This window comes from Ascoidea rubescens (genome assembly GCF_001661345.1).
Source record: "Ascoidea rubescens DSM 1968 unplaced genomic scaffold ASCRUscaffold_8, whole genome shotgun sequence".
NCBI lineage: Eukaryota > Fungi > Ascomycota > Saccharomycetes > Ascoideales > Ascoideaceae > Ascoidea > Ascoidea rubescens.
In genome coordinates this window covers 225,562-241,554 of record NW_017962920.1, presented here as the reverse complement: position 1 = coordinate 241,554, position 15,993 = coordinate 225,562, and the positions used below count along the sequence as shown (strand labels likewise).

The following is a 15,993-nucleotide window of genomic DNA, read 5'->3' as shown; positions in this document are numbered from 1 at the left end:
TAAATATAGGAAACTAAGCAAACTTGTAAGCAGTCTCATCAGAGTCGCTTTCAGAGGAGTTTGCTTCCTTTTCAATGTTTTTATAGACATTCTCGTTGCGTTTGGATATATAGGTTTCGATTATGGAATTGATTTCCTTATCTTTGATGAGCGAATTGATTTGGATGATTTCATTTCTAAACTGTTGATCGTTTTTTTTGTATGATTTATACAACTCATTGTGTGTGATTGAATTTTTCTTTAAATGCAATTTGTTATTGTCAACAGTCATATCGTCTAAGTATTGAACTTTACCATTGATTGTTACTTGGATTGTTTTTGAGCCTAAGTCTGAGTCTGACTTTGTTTTTGAATCTGAATTATTGAAAAAACTATTTGAATTTTTATAAGGCATTGCGAAGATTCTTTTCAAGAAGCTGTTTTTCTTGATAATATTGAATTTTTTAGAAGTTAAATTTCTATATGAATTAATTATTTTATTTAGATCGTACAAATTTTTATTATCAATTGAAATACTGTATTTTATTGAGATGAATTGCAATCGAGATATTATTTCATGGTAATTATGAGGGATACTATTGGGAGATTTCGCCAACTGAGTGATTAAATTGATTAATAATACTTGTTTTTCAGTTATCAAATTAAAGTTATCGAAATTGTTTAAAGTGTTAATATTGGATTGATAGTAGTTATTGAATAAAGTTAGTAGCTGATTGAAAAATGGTGAAAAGGGATTTTTAATAATTTTTGAATTGTTTGTAATTTCAGTTTTCAAAAATACTTTTGGTAATGCTTCGAATAATAAGAATAGAGTTTTCAAGTTGTTATCAAGATTATTTTCTTTCATTAGTTTTAAAAATTGGTTGTTATTAGGGTTAAGATTGTGATCAGATGAGTCGATATGTTTTTTATTGTATAAAATGTAGTGTCTCCATATTTTTCTTTCACAGCGTAAAGATAACTTATTGATATAGTTTTCGTGGATATTTGATAAGTACGGTAGCCATTTATTCAGGAAATAAAAATTGAATAGGTATTTACAATCTTTATAATGGCCTAAAGAGTAGTATTTCAGCATGATGGCTACTTGAAAGGTTATTGAATCGACATTGTAGTCCCAAGATAGCAAAGGATTTTTATCCTTTTGAGATTGTTTCATGTTAGAGTTATTGTTATTGTTATTGTTATTGTCATTGGAAATGAAGTTGTTAATTTCATTGTAAATGATGTTAACATAATTAACATTTTTGAAATTAGGATTGAATATTATTTGTAATAAAAATTTCAAATGAATCTTTTTATTAAGAAAAAAAATGGTAAATATGTGGAATAATTCATCCTCGTTTTTGGTGGATTGAACATATAAATCTAAATTTACCGGGTTTAAATTGAGATAGAACTTGTCATCAATTAGTTTTTGATTTTGATTTTGATTTTGATTTTTCTTTTTGATTTGTTTAATATCGTTGATATTATTAAAAATGTTATCGAAATGCGATTTGTATAGTAAATTTGAGGAGTCGTTTAAAGAGGCCTTTGGTAGGTTGATCAAATTCAATAAATTTGAGAGATCATTGGTCACAATTTTCTTTTCGGAATCAGAGATTGGAAATTTTAAATCGAATAACGAGGGATGGTTGTTTTTTGAGAATTTAATTAGTTCTAGAGCGTTATTGAAATTCTTTTTATCGAATTTTTTCAAATCGTGGAATCTTATTCTGCTTTTTTCCTGGCGATTAGCTTCTGTTTCCTTTTGAAGAGCTTTCTTTGGAGATGATTTTCGGGCAGTTGGTTTGAGGAGAAAGCTGAGCAAGGATTCATCAAAATCGGGGGAGTTAGAAGAAAGACGTATGGATTGTGTATTAAAAGTCAAAAGAAAGCTGTTGGGCCTGGGAAAAACTACTTTGTTCATGGTGTGCTGAAGGTGCTGTTGCTGGATGGTGAAGACGATGGAGAAAGCATTATAAGATGTTCCTGATTGGGGCATCACATGGAGTCGAAGTAGCGAACCTGGACCCACAAGCTACAGGAGCTGCACTGGACTGCGATGCTGTACTCGTTGTCGTTGTCGTTGTCACGAGAAGCACTATCGCTGTGCTGGTGAGAAGCATTGTTCTCCAAGTCCTCCTCGGCGAGCACCATGCCCTCTTTGTTGCGGCATCTGGGGCAGCTCCGGACCCACACCATCTCGTCCTCAAGCACACTAAACGAGTCGAGATCCACCACGTCCAACCCGTCGCCGTCGCTCACCACCCCCCGGTGCTTCATCTGCTGTACAAGCCTCTCGTCGTACCTCCTTCGCTGCTCTGGCCTCGACAACACCTGGTAGGCCTGCTGGATCTTGGGAATCGCGTCGTCGCCAGCGCTGCCAGCCTTGTCTGGGTGGTGCTCGAATAACTGGTGCTTGTACGCTGCTTTGATCTGCGCTGCGTCGGCGTCGCTGGCCACGCCCAACACATGGTAGTGGTTTTGCTCCATCTCTGCTGCTTCTGCTGCTTCTGCTTTTGTTTCTGCTTCTTCTGCTTCTCTTGGTCCGCACTCGGCGGCTCCGCAGTACTGGCTCGGCGTACCACGTGAGCATCCGGTGGCAATTTTAACAGCAGCTTCTTCCTCTTCTTCCTGTGCTTCTTCGTCAACACCACGATGATCTCCAATAACACACAGCTCTCACTCAAGAGCCTTAGTGCCTCTACTGCCACTGCAGATTCTGCTGCTATTCCTTCTCGCAACCCATACTCCCTCAAAAAGCCCATCATTGCCACCAAAGACCTGCCCATTGCTACTCTTCCTCTCTCGCCCTCTTCCTCTCCAGTGCCTCATTTCCATCCAAATCACAATGTGTTTGCTGCTAAACAGCTGAAACAGCTGAAGCAACTGAGCCATTCAAAGCTTCGTCCTCTCAGCAACTTGGACCTGTTAAAGCAGTCAATAATCAACACTTCCATAAGCTTCACAACCAGCCCTACCGCTGACTCTATATTCATGTATCAAAAGGATTTCTATGGAATGTCGAACATAAACGATTATCTCAACTTGAGTAAACTAGGCGAAGGAACATTCGGTACCGTTACCAAATGCAAACAAAAAAAAACTGGTAAATTGGTGGCTCTTAAAAAACTAATAGTTCATAAAAAAGATGATGGCTTTCCCTTGACTTCACTAAGAGAAATCACTATTTTAAAAAAATTAAAACACAAAAATATAATCCAGTTGGTAGATATGGTCTATGAGCCCTCAATATCCGCAATGAAAATCCATAATAGAAAACATATCAATCCTAATAATCCTAATAATCCTAATAATCCTAGTATAGCTATAACTTCAAATTTAAACTCAAACTCAAATTCAAATTCAAATTCAAATTTAAATATATCAATTAATAATTTTGACTATAATGATAACGACTATGATGTTAATAAAACTAACAGTTTAATTGATAGAGACAACAATAAAAACAACAATAATAACAACAACAACTCTTTCGACGATAACAATAACGAAAATAATAATAGCGAAAATAATAACGAAAACTCCAATAACTCGATACCTGGTGTCTTTTACATGGTAACTCCTTACATGTCAAGTGATTTAACCGGCTTACTACAAAATCCTAGAATCACTCTAAATGAAAATGTCAAAAAATGTTTCATGATCCAGCTACTAGAAGGTTTAAACTATCTACATCATCAAAAATTATATCATAGAGATATCAAAGCTGCAAACCTATTAATCGATTATAATAACGTCCTTAAAATTGCCGATTTTGGTTTAGCTAGACACTACAAAGGTGATCTACCTAGAGACAACCATGCTTCAACAACTACTTGTAAATACACTTCTTTAGTGGTCACAAGATGGTATAGAGCTCCAGAATTATTATTCTTTGACTCTCTATACACAACAGCAATCGATTGTTGGGGTGTAGGTTGTGTCTTTGGTGAGTTATATTACAAAAAACCAATACTTCAAGGCGCTTCAGATATGGACCAAGGAATTAAAATATTCGAACTAATGGGCTTTTCAAATGATAATAAAAAATTATTAGACTACTACTCAAAACTTCCTAATCCAAATAAAATCATCTTAACAACATATCAAAGTAATCTCAATGATTTCTTTAAACCCTTTGCACTATCCAAAAATGCTATCGATTTATTATCAAAACTACTAGATTTGAATCCTAAAACAAGATATAACTGTGAAGCAGCTTTAAATCATCCTTATTTTAAAGAATACCCTTTACCTTCAAAACCATATGACTTTAAATCCTTTGAAGAGTCTCATGAAATGGACATTAAAAGATATAATGAAGAAAAAAAATTATCTGAAAAGACTTTAAAAAACCAAAACCAAAACCAAAATTATAACTACAATCAAAATTATAACTATAACAATAATAATAACAACAACAATAACAACAATAACAATCATACTCATTATTATAAAAATAGCAATTTAAATACTCAACCGTATCTGAGCTATAAACAAAATCAATATAATAATGATAGATTCCGTCCCTCAGATCGACAAAAAAGATATAGCTATAAAAGTAGCAACAATTCCGTCCATAAACAAATTGATAAAAAATACCTCCAATCTTTATCTTCATCTTCATCTCAAATTAAATCAGAAGTGGATTTTCAAAAATTAAAGGCAAAATTAGATCCTATGAAATCTACTTCGAATCAGAATACAAAAGAAAAGGAAAAAGAAAAAATCCCATATTGGGCTTTACAACAACAACCTTCATTGAAAAAACCTAAAATTGATCTCAAATCTAAAAATAATGAGAATGATGATGCGATTCTGTCGGTTAAAAATCTATTCAAAACTGATTCTAAAAAAAAAAAATTATTGGTAGAAATTCAAAATTGTCAATTTGTGGATAAGCAACAATTTATCAAAGATTTGACTTGTTTTTCTCCATTATCTCCGTTACCTTCAAATATTCCAACTACTAACTCAAACCCTCTTAAACGTAAATATCTGGATTAATAAATAAAAATAGTCAAGTGAAAATCAGTTCTGAAATCACATACTAAAGTATAACTAAATTTATACAACTAACTTGGTATGTTCAATTTTTTACTTGGTTTTTAAATTTTCAATTCACCTACACTCATGGATTTATTTGTTTTTTTTCACCTTTTTATCCATTAAAGTTATAATTATATAGAACATTAGTGGGCATTTTTCCAGGGCTAGTGAAAGTTTTAGCGAAGAAAATATTTGAAAGCAATGGATAAGAAAATGTTCTTCTATAAAACTTGAATAAATTATCTAAACGAAATTGATAGTTCCATTTAGTACTATGTATATATATATATTATATTTATTCTATTTGAACAGTTATTTATACCTATATAGTGCCCAAATTCTTATGTGAACAATTTAGCAAACATTAGAAAGAGCAAAGAGTCTGAGTATGGTACATGGAAATGCAGTGAGTGATGAGTTTGGTGGATTATAGATATAAGCTTAGTGTGTTTGAGATATTTGTGGTGGGTTTTTTTGTGATATTTTCTTTGATTTTTTCTTTGATTTTTCACTGATGGTAAATGCTGGTGTAAATGGTGGATCGGTTCAATTGGGAAATTCAGCAATCAATAGAGATAAATGTATGATCTTATCTGAAAGAAGCAATCTGTGGGGAAAAGCAAGAGACTGAACTAGCAATGGAAGGAATGCGCAGTTTTTGAGCTCAACTGAGATTCTCAAAGTAGAGAAGAATATAAGGATGCTACAGATAGTAATGGTGTATAGAAGTGTATAGTAGTGTATAGATTTATAGACATAAATAGAAGTATATATCATAATAAATAAACGTTTGAAAAATAGCAAAAGAAAAAGTTGTAAGAAACTACAGTCCTCCAGAAGAATGCAGTCTAAGATAAGTCAATAACAGAGCAACGAGTGAATGGGTTGTTTAGCAAAACGTTGAATGCTAAACGTTAATCTCTTGGTTATTCAAGAGCAGTGTGTTTTGAGTGGTTTCTTCAATGATGTTGATCTGGTTATCAAAGTCTTCAGCAGAATCATCATGGTAGTTTTTCGAGCCTTCCTTCAAAAAGAGAGATAGGACGAAAGCAGTTGTAATGAAGGTGAGCATAATATAAAAGCAAAACTTGGGGTTAAATTTAACAGTAATCGAGTAGATATACAAATAAGTGCTAGGCATAACAATGGAAACTATTCCTCTGATTAAAGTCATTGCACTGAAAATCTCACCAATTTTTTCCTTATTTTTCCTTGATAGGATGGCATATTTGACGATAGCTGATTGAATAGTGGGTGTGGTTAGAGCACCAATACCATTGATTAGAGCCGATAAGTAGAAGAATTTTGTTTTGTTTAGTAGCATTAAAGAAACGGCAACGGTTTCAAAAACCAAGCAAATTGTGATTGTGAATTTGTCAATATTGTCGATTTTGTTTGTGTTTACTTTAAAATTTAGGATTTTTTTCAAAAAGGATAAATAAAAGGGAGTAAAAAATAGTAGGATAATAGCCCTTGAAAACCCTGTGATTGAAACAAAATAGCCAATTTCGATTGAGGTCCAATGTAGTTTATATGATGTATAAAACATTATAAAGGGCATTGGAGAAGTCCCGCAGCTTATGATTAAGATATCGATTATAATTAGCAAAATGACGTTAATTCTTGGGTTAAGAGAGTTTTGAAATTTATCGATCCATAAAAGTTTAAGAGGTTTGAAGATGTTGAAAGTTTTGATAATTGATTCATATAATGATGCTTTTTCAGTGTTATTATTAGTGGTAATTGTGGTATCATTAAGGTTGTTGTTGTTGTTGTTAGAAATTGGCTTATTTTTAAGAAAATAAGGATTTGATTCTGGGATTAATAGGAATATGAGGGAAAAACTCAAGATACTGAAAAAGATATCGATATAACAAGGCAAGAAGTTATTATTGATTTGGTCGATTGAAGAAACCGAATTCAAGTATCTTACAATTAATGAACCCACCAAGGGGCCAAAAGCCAAACCACTATAAAAGGAACCACCTAGTAAACTTAGGTTAAAAGTTCTACTTTTCTCGGATACCAAGTCTGTTATGTAGCTTGAAGATAAAGATAGAAGGAATAGTAAGCCGCCACCAAAGCATTCGAATACTTTAGCAAAGATGTAGAAGAAGGAATTGAATGTTGAGCCATTGAAAAGACTCAAGGGGTTTGTATCATCAAATTGATTGAAATCGATTGGTAATAAGTTGTAAATTACTAGGAATTTTGAGAGAATAGCCATGAACAAATTGAATAAGATAAGAGGTTTTCTACCGAATTTATCAGATAAATGACCAAATTTTCCGGAAATTATGACAGTAGAGGAAGCCATGAGGATGTTAATTACTGATTCTAGTCTTGATACGAGAACTTGGGCATCTTTTGTATTGCATTGTGATTCTAAAGAGGAGTTAAAAAACAAAGAGGAAGAAAAAGAGGGAGAAAAAAAGGGAAAAGAAGAAAATAAGTAGGATGGAATGAAAGATGGATCTAGAGATAAAGATTCGCAAATTTTATTTAATAATAATGCGACTCTTGGAGATAAGGATAAGCCAAAACCAAAATAAAAGATGAATAAAGTGATACAGAGTAAGTATATTTTTGGTTGATTTTGAATATCTTTATCTAACGCGTTGTTGTCGTTATCATTGCCATTATCTTTTGAAGGAACACTATCAAAACGACTGTTCGAATTCGCTAGTAAAGGAGAAGATTCATCAGATAGGTTGAGAATTGAATGGTTTTCAGAAGTTAATATGTCTAGAGAGGAATTTGAGGAAATTTTTGATTTAGAAGAGTTGAGAAGAGAGTTGATATTATAGCCCATTATTAGTTCGTGCTGTTTGAAAGAGAATGGGTATTCATTAAGATTATAGTGATTACAGATAAATATATAATAAAGAAAAAGCACAGGATGATTAGTAATTAGTAGATGGTGATGGTAATGATAGTGATAACGATAATGGTGGAAGGAATATATAATTGGAGATTGAATTAGGCTCTTCACACTTTCCACAATTGCTCAGTTTTTTTATCTTATCTATTAGAACCGGTAAGAGCAGAGATTCATGGAGAAAGGGCCATTTTGGGTTAAAGAATAAAGAGAGTGGAGGATGGAGGAAACAAGAAGTTGCACTTAGAGGCCCATGAGTCGAGTGATAGAATGGAGTTAGTTACAAATATAATACAAAAGTCATAAGAATGTAGCAAGAAAGACGTATATAATAGGAAAATAGTAGGGATATATAAACACATAACACCAACAATAACTCATGAAGCAACAATTGGGAGAATTGCACAATTGTTCCACCTCCAAATCCGGACCCTGTCCCATTTCTTTATTGGGACAAGTGACAATTGTGAGTTAAAATCACGTGCAATTGGATCCGCGTGGCTGGTTGTGAGACCAGCGATGAGGTACGTGTTATCACACCGCAGCATGCAGTGATAGGCATGTAACCAAAAAAGAATATCAATAAATGAAACAAAAGGCAACGAAACAAAAAGAAAAAAAAAGGAAAAGAAAAAAAAAAGGAAAAGAAAACCAGACCCAGTGTGATGGAAGAAGATGCAAAGGGGTTTGAGTTTTTCCAGTGCCTTATTCATTTCTTTTGACTTTTGTTGCTTTTCCAGTAATATCCGTGGAACTACTAAGAATAGCCACTTGCTGCTTCTAAGAATAACACCAAACTACAACCTGTTTATTTCCCAACTTTGTTTGAGATTTACTGAATTATAGGATTAATGGTGTGAGCAGCACCAATAATAGGAGTATTGGGTTAATAGCAAAAATAGGACTGAAACTGCTGAAACCGAAGCTTGCACTGGAAATCAGCGTTGAGCATCAAAAGCAATTTCTCAGGACAAGAGAGAATGGAAGTAAGCGAAAAGGAGACCAATTAAAACAGGATAAACTAGAACGGAATCAAATAAGATTAAAATGAATCCAAACCGGATCAGACTAAATGGCATTGTCTGGGTGGAATTGTTTCAGCAAAATTGCCTAAATGAAATTCAAAAGGAACTTATCAAAAGCAATTTAAACATGGTAGATCGAAGAAATGCCTATGAGAAATTAGGGGTTTTTGCGAGTGGTAGATTATGTTATTGCTGCAAACTCAGTGGAGTAAACGTCAGTTCTACAAGACTAAGAAGAAAGAAATAGAAAGATTAGAGCAGTAAAACAGTTGAATAGCAGAATAGTTGAAGCGAATAGAAGTGGGAAAGGAGCCAAAAGCAGCAAAAGGCAAGAATTGTCTAAACCAGAATCAAAATATCACACGCAAGTGCCTTTTTGAGCAAGTGGGTTGGACGCTGTAAATGGATAGGCTGCAAGAGTGTTGAACGTAGAGCATGTAGAAGCTCTTAGATTATCACCATGCTGATAAAAGCTGTTGAGTCTGCTATGATTTTAGCAGTAATTGGAGGAGCCACCTCTGGTATGAAGAGTCCGTTATCAGTTGCAGAATTGGAAATATCCAACTTCCTCAATTGATAAGATTCAGCAAAAGCATAGACGACGCATCTAAAAATACATGGTCCCATGCCCAAAGGGATTCTGCAAGCGCACCACCGCAAAACCGCTGCATCTCGGTGGAAAAAGCGCAAATGTGTTTTATTTTCCCTGTTCTAGTGAAACAAGATCCGTGTACCCACATTCTCATATGTGAAAGTCTATTCTCAGGTAAGCTTTTTGTACTTACCCTGTCCGTGACAGTTTGCGTTAAGGTTTGCTAAGGCTTAGTGTAATGATTGCAATCAACCATTTTTTGGTGTGTTGATTTTGTTTATTTAAGCAGCTTTTTCTTCTCATTTTTCATCTTTCATTTCCTTCTTTTTTCTCTTTTTCTTTCTTCACAGATTATAATTCTTTTAATCAAGTCAGGATTTAACCCATACATTCGCTTATCTAAGTTTTCTACTCTTTCTTCTCTCCCATCATATTCTACCCAAAATGCAATTCTCCAGAGCCTTATTACTTGCTGCTGCTGCCGCTGCCGTTTCTGCTGGCTACGCCAACACCACTGTCTACGACATCGACACCACTGTTATCACCATCACTTCTTGTGAAAGTGTCACTGTCTGTACTGAAGTCCCAGTCACCACCGGTGTCACCACTGTCACCGAAACCATCAAAGGTACCAAGACTGTTTACACCACCTACTGCCCATTACCAGAAGAAACCGAATCTTACACTCCTCCAGTTTCTTCTTCCACCAAAAAAGGTAATGATACTGTTCCAGAAGTTGAAACTGCCAATGGTGCTAGCAAAGTCGCTTTCGGTTTAGGTTCCGTCGCTGCCGTTGCTGGTTTGTTATTATTCTAAGTCTGCTGCTCCTATAGCTAGTCTGCTTACAATAAAAATATTTGTTGAAACTCAATGATACCAGTAGATAATAAATTTCCCATTTTAATATGGTTTACTTTTTGTAAATTTTTTTAACCACTTAATAAATTCTCAAGTTTCAATTTACAAACAAATCAAAAAAAAACTCAAAAAAATATCAAATCTAAACCTTTTCCTTTTTCATTTTCTTTAGATAATATACATTGCAATCTTTGGTATTATTTAATTTTTTACTATTGTAGATTCTTATTTAGTATTTTATTGATTCAAATTGTATTGCTTTTGTTCTTCAATAAATTTCTTTTGCTGCCTATTATTTCATTTCTTGTAATCATCATACCAACAATACTCTAAATCTCTCAGCGGATTTAAATCTCTCATTTCTCTCAAATCACCCTAACCTAATTTATTTTATTTTCCATTTTAAACCAAATACCCGCAGTTTCTAAATTCAAAATTCAATCTTTTAATCATCCAATCACCAAACCATCAAATCATCAAATCATCAAATCATTAAATCATCAAATCATCAAATCATTTCACTGCCATCGTCCAAACACGCTTTGGGTTTACGACCCAAAGCCACTTTGTCATTAATGTTTAAGCGATTTCAATTGGTCCGTGTCTCACACGGCTTTTTGGTAGTTTTTTATTACCTACTTAGTTCCTGTTTTTCTTTTTCTTGTTTTGTGTCAAATTTGACTTTTTCACTTGTTTTCCTATTTTTTCCACCACTTACCTTATTGTTCTTTCTTTTCTTTCTCTTACAATCAAAAATCCACTCCACTCAATAAAAGTCATCCTCACAGTTCAGGTTTATCTCCATAACTCAGGTTCTTTCCTACAAATATCTCATTCCATATTTACAATATTATTTTTTCTCCAGTTTTTCCCCAACTGCTTGAAATGGGCTATTGTCCCATCCTCAAATTGCCTCTTTGGGCTTTCCGTCTTGTCTCTTCTTTTCCAATCCGTTTTCAATCCGTTTTCAATCTGCAAATGCGTGTCTCAAATTAATTTGCATATATACACAAGTGCATGCGTCATCTCGCTCCAATCCATTAGAATGGATGCACACCTTTCCTAAGATTCCAATTTCACATTTCATTACCATAAAATATCACCATCATGAAATATATCAAAACCTTTCACTTATAATTCTTCAATACAGGCTTTCAAATCTATTAAAAGCAAAAATATTAATAAAACACTGACTATAAGGTTATACACATGTTATTTTCATATCAACATTGTGGATTCGTGAGCAAAAAGCAATTTTAAAGTCATTTTCCTTCACTTTCCTTCATTTTTCCTCAATCATTTTTCTTATAATCACTTATATTCAATTTCCACATTCAAAAGCTGCTCTTCTCTTCAAAAATCAACCTGGTTGTATGAAAATTGAAATCCAAACCTATAGCTCTGATTTTCTCAATTTGTTAATAGTCCCAACCTCAAGTTTTGACAGATGAGTCCAAACAATAGTTTGGGCTCACTGCTCACCGTTTTTTATTCTGAACCATCTAAATTGCTTATTTTGCTACCAAGTAAATAATATTTATTCTCGTTGAATCATTCATAATCAATTACTTTAAATTACTCCAGGCACGTGTTATTTTTTGCTTTCTAATGCTCTCCAGGAAACTGCAAAGGTAGTTATTTGTCTATCTATTTTTGTCGATTTTGGTAATTTTTGTTAATCTCTCGAAATGGTAGTACTGCCTCTCCTACTTGTTAATTTCTCGTTGTATGTATATATTACATCCTTGTTTTCTTTCGATGCCTATATTTTAAATACAACCTCTCTTCAAGCCACTTTTCTGGTGGCTTTAAGCTCAGTTAGGGCTGTAGCTTAGGGCTCCAATCTCGGATAATTTTATTCAATTTTATTCGATCTAATCCATCTTTATTCATTAGTCATGGTCTAAATGAAACTGCTGCTGTTTCACTATTTTGTTCATATTTGAGGTGCTTTTTTCTGTGCTATTTAAAGCTTTTTTGGAGTAATATAAAACACTTTTTGGATTTTGATGCTCTCCAGTGGACAAATTTTTGATGCTTCGACTAAATCTGCCAAGTTTTATTCTCTACTTTTCAGGCATCATTTTAAATTCAATTATAAAAACTGGTTTCCTTCAATCTGATTATGTTAAAATTCCATCCAGCCTTGAACTTTATCAGCGACAAACAAAGAAATAAAAGCAAAAGTAGGGAAAGATTTATTGCATCCCCCCATTATTACTATCACTTATATTAATATCCATATTCTAGGTATTTTTGGTTATTCCTAATTTATGATTGAGGCATATCATAATTATCAAAATCTTTTTCTTTCTTTCAAACCGCAAAAACAAAGCCATAATTTCGTTTTGCTTACAAAAAGATATTGCTTTCACATAAATATTTCTCCAATTCCTAGTCTTTTGCCATTTATCGCAATGTATTCTTTTATATCTCTTAAAAACCATCATAATCAATATATTTCTTGGAATCCATTGATTTCCTTGAAAAAAAATAAAAATTAATAAAAAATAAAACCGCAAATCTCCTGGCTGTTAGTCCCACTAAATACGAGTATTCTTAATAATAATAATAATAACTAAAATGTCTTCATTAATTTTCAATTCAAATTCAAATTCAAATTCAAACCCAAAAAACGTTTGGATGACTTTGGTTACCAACGAAAACTATTTACCTGGCTTACTAAATTTGAACTATTCTTTGCAAAGAGTTAAGTCAAAATATCACTTGATTATCTTATTAACTCCAAATCTTTTTGAGAGCAAAAAAACTGATATTAGACAAAAATTAATCGATAATTTAATTGATTTAAATAAAATCATAATCATTGATCATTTAAAACCAAAATACGAGAAATCATTTGATGAACATGACTCAAGATTTAATGATTGTTGGACAAAATTAAAGATCTTCAAACTAATTCAATTCAATAAGATTATTTTCTTGGATTCGGATATGCTAGTCTTGAAAAATATGGATGAATTATTTGATGACAATTTAATCAACATTGATAATAAAAAATTAGTCTTTTCTTCTACACATGCTTGTGCTTGTAATCCATTGAAATTGTCTCATTATCCCGATGATTGGATTCCTAAAAGCTGTGCTTATACACATTATTATGAAAATTTTCCAAAATTATCTAATGATAATGACAATGATAATGACAATAATAATAACAAAATTAAAGATTTAAATGAAGTGTTAGGTCCTGTTTGTAATTCAGGCGTTAAAATGTGTAATGGCGGTTTATTAATTATAAAACCTTCATTACAAATCTATCAAATGATTTTAGATACTCTTAATGATTATGAAATGACTAAAAATTATGATTTTCCTGATCAAAGTTTATTATCCGATATATTTCAAGGCAAATGGTTACCTTTATCTTATAAGTATAACGCATTAAAGACTTTAAAATTAGTTCATCCAGATATTTGGAATTGGTCTCAAGTTAAGAATGTTCATTATATTATGAATCCCAAACCTTGGAATATTAACGAAAGTGAATTAAATTATTATTTCAATATTTATGCAAACTATAACTACAACTATAATCAAAATAAAAACGAAAACGAAAACGAAAACGAAAACGAAAACGAAAACGAAAATGAAAATGAAAGCGAAAGCAAAAGTAAAAATATTAAATATTTTCAATTTATTGAAGTAATGAAAATTTGGTGGATAATCGAACATGAAAGGCTCCAACACATAAAATTAGCCAATTCCATTTATAATAGTAACTATATTATTAGTAATATCACTAAGATCGATTTATCGAGAACAAAAGATGCCATTTTACTTTAATTTCAATCGGTGAATTTGATGATTAAATGATGAATTTATCAAACTTAATTGAATTAAAGTAACCTATTTGGATTCTCAATTTCTATTTATAATTATTTAATATGTTATTCTATGTATAATGTTTTTTTTTATTTTTTTATACTGTTTTAATTTGAATAAACAATGACTAATACGGGTATAATATTTTATTCAAACTTATTTCATTCAAGCTTATTTTACTAATTGAGCAATCATTTCGATTGTCATATTTTTTTCATCATTATTTTCTTTTTGTTTCAGTTCTAATAATTTTTCTTCTTTTTCTAATTTTTTTAATTCAGCTTCAGCTTCGGCTACTAATTCCTCATTATTTATGCCCTTGGCTCTTAATCTTGATCTTCTTAATAATTCCTTTGCCTTTTCAAGATTTCCAGTGTGCAAATTTATTACACCTAATGAGTATGTAGTCAAGGCTAATGCTTCAACAATTTGAGGATGGTCTCTTGAAATAACAGGAGGAAAAGATTTTACAGCTTCTAATATTGATTCATAACAAAAAGTTGCACTTTTTAAACATTCATCTTTTTCTTCTTTGAAGAGTTGAATATCTTTTTCGTTATTATTTTTTTTAGCATTTAATTCTCTACTTTCATATTCTTCAGCTTGTAAATATAATAGTGAACCAAGATTAAATTGACACATTATGATATCAGGAAAATCGCAATCAGCCATTACCATCCATTGTAAAGTAGTTATTTGAGATCTAATTGCTAATAAATGTTCACCTAACCTTAAACAAGTTGAGATATATAAATCTCTAGCAATGAAAAATTCATCGCGAAAGGGGAACCAAGCTTGAGAATTTACAGGATATGATATGAATAAATCATGGTTCTTTGGGCTGGGATGAACTATTGAATCGTTGCTAGCTAGTGATCCACCTCTTCTAGCTACTTCTTCTTGAGCTTTTATGCAATGAGTTAATAATAAATTTGAACAATAAGTTGGATCAGATTCACTTAGGTGAACTAATTTAATTACAATTCTCAAATCCTTTTGAATTATGTGAGGTCTAGTTTCAATAGGTATTTTCTCTGAAAGTAGGGTGGATAAGTATAAATCGGCTAATTCTTGATAGATGTTTTTAGCTTCCTCTAATAGGTTTAATTTTTCCAACATTTCAGCGATTTTTAGTTGAACTCCAGTATATTCATCGCTTAATTTATCGATTTCTAGGTTATTGCATTCTTCCAAGGCACGAATATAAAATTGTAAAGCACCAGCATAGTTGTTGTTTTCCTTGTTGGATTCTGCCCATAGTCCCTTTCTCAAAAGTTTAGCAACAGAGGTAGGAAAAGTGTGATGAGGCCAGTAATAATAGTAAAGACCATAGCCAGTTAGAGACAAAGCAGCCAAACCGATAACTGTTCTCTTCCAGTTTCTCTTCTTGGGATGATGAAGATCGTAGTAAGCCTGGTAATTGGGATCTGTAGAATAGCAGCATCTTTGATTTGAGAAAGCCAAATTGGGTTTGCTATTGCAAGTTTTCAAAAGGCTGCTGGTGGTTTTAGTTCTTGTGCTGGAGAAAACCTGGTGTTGAGCTGCTGCAAAGCGACTCGTTGTTCTGATCATCTTAATATAATACAGCAATCTCCAATATATATATTTTGCTGCTTCTTCTTCAGCTGTATTTGCGACAGATCTTCTCATGCTGAGCAGAAGGCGATTGCTCTCTTCCTATTGGTTGAGAGTCCGAGCCAGCGGAACGGGTCTTTTACCGGAAAACGGTTCAACTTCTGGTAAAAGCCGTTTTTGGT

The 15,993-nt window shown here is 32.7% G+C and overlaps 9 protein-coding genes across 9 annotated transcripts; 5 read left to right on the top strand and 4 right to left on the bottom strand.

Annotated features, from left to right (window-relative positions):
• Nucleotides 1-13: 13 nt before the first annotated feature.
• On the bottom strand, nucleotides 14-1,987 carry ASCRUDRAFT_81330 (uncharacterized protein; the record flags this gene model as incomplete). The annotated part of the gene is made up of 1 exon (XM_020194605.1): nucleotides 14-1,987. The coding sequence occupies one exon, from the start codon at nucleotides 1,985-1,987 to the stop codon at nucleotides 14-16; it is 1,974 nt and encodes a 657-aa protein (XP_020046651.1).
• On the bottom strand, nucleotides 1,987-2,478 carry ASCRUDRAFT_35928 (DnaJ-domain-containing protein; the record flags this gene model as incomplete). The annotated part of the gene is made up of 1 exon (XM_020190655.1): nucleotides 1,987-2,478. The coding sequence occupies one exon, from the start codon at nucleotides 2,476-2,478 to the stop codon at nucleotides 1,987-1,989; it is 492 nt and encodes a 163-aa protein (XP_020046650.1).
• Nucleotides 2,479-2,982: 504 nt separating this feature from the next.
• On the top strand, nucleotides 2,983-4,317 carry ASCRUDRAFT_35803 (Pkinase-domain-containing protein; the record flags this gene model as incomplete). The annotated part of the gene is made up of 2 exons (XM_020190643.1): nucleotides 2,983-3,209; nucleotides 3,513-4,317. Coding segments are annotated over 2 exons (1,032 nt in total), but the record flags the coding sequence as incomplete, so codon positions are not given.
• A 1,456-nt stretch (nucleotides 4,318-5,773) lies between these two features.
• Nucleotides 5,774-8,243, bottom strand: ASCRUDRAFT_76343 (uncharacterized protein). The gene has a single exon (XM_020193428.1). The coding sequence runs from the start codon at nucleotides 7,847-7,849 to the stop codon at nucleotides 5,945-5,947; it is 1,905 nt and encodes a 634-aa protein (XP_020046648.1). The 5' UTR covers nucleotides 7,850-8,243; the 3' UTR covers nucleotides 5,774-5,944.
• A 281-nt stretch (nucleotides 8,244-8,524) lies between these two features.
• ASCRUDRAFT_153465 (uncharacterized protein) lies at nucleotides 8,525-8,862 on the top strand. Its single transcript, XM_020189313.1, has one exon. It carries the CDS (start codon nucleotides 8,591-8,593, stop codon nucleotides 8,759-8,761), a length of 171 nt encoding a protein of 56 aa, XP_020046647.1. The 5' UTR covers nucleotides 8,525-8,590; the 3' UTR covers nucleotides 8,762-8,862.
• Nucleotides 8,863-9,287, top strand: ASCRUDRAFT_153466 (uncharacterized protein). The gene has a single exon (XM_020189314.1). It carries the CDS (start codon nucleotides 8,963-8,965, stop codon nucleotides 9,185-9,187), a length of 225 nt encoding a protein of 74 aa, XP_020046646.1. The 5' UTR covers nucleotides 8,863-8,962; the 3' UTR covers nucleotides 9,188-9,287.
• Nucleotides 9,288-9,812: 525 nt separating this feature from the next.
• On the top strand, nucleotides 9,813-10,677 carry ASCRUDRAFT_76342 (uncharacterized protein). The gene has a single exon (XM_020193427.1). It carries the CDS (start codon nucleotides 9,977-9,979, stop codon nucleotides 10,346-10,348), a length of 372 nt encoding a protein of 123 aa, XP_020046645.1. The 5' UTR covers nucleotides 9,813-9,976; the 3' UTR covers nucleotides 10,349-10,677.
• Nucleotides 10,678-13,027: 2,350 nt separating this feature from the next.
• ASCRUDRAFT_20491 (glycosyltransferase family 8 protein) lies at nucleotides 13,028-13,906 on the top strand (the record flags this gene model as incomplete). The annotated part of the gene is made up of 1 exon (XM_020189641.1): nucleotides 13,028-13,906. A coding segment is annotated over one exon (879 nt), but the record flags the coding sequence as incomplete, so codon positions are not given.
• Nucleotides 13,907-14,455: 549 nt separating this feature from the next.
• Nucleotides 14,456-15,658, bottom strand: MGR3 (Mgr3p; the record flags this gene model as incomplete). The annotated part of the gene is made up of 1 exon (XM_020189719.1): nucleotides 14,456-15,658. A coding segment is annotated over one exon (1,203 nt), but the record flags the coding sequence as incomplete, so codon positions are not given.
• Between the last annotated feature and the right edge of the window lie 335 nt (nucleotides 15,659-15,993).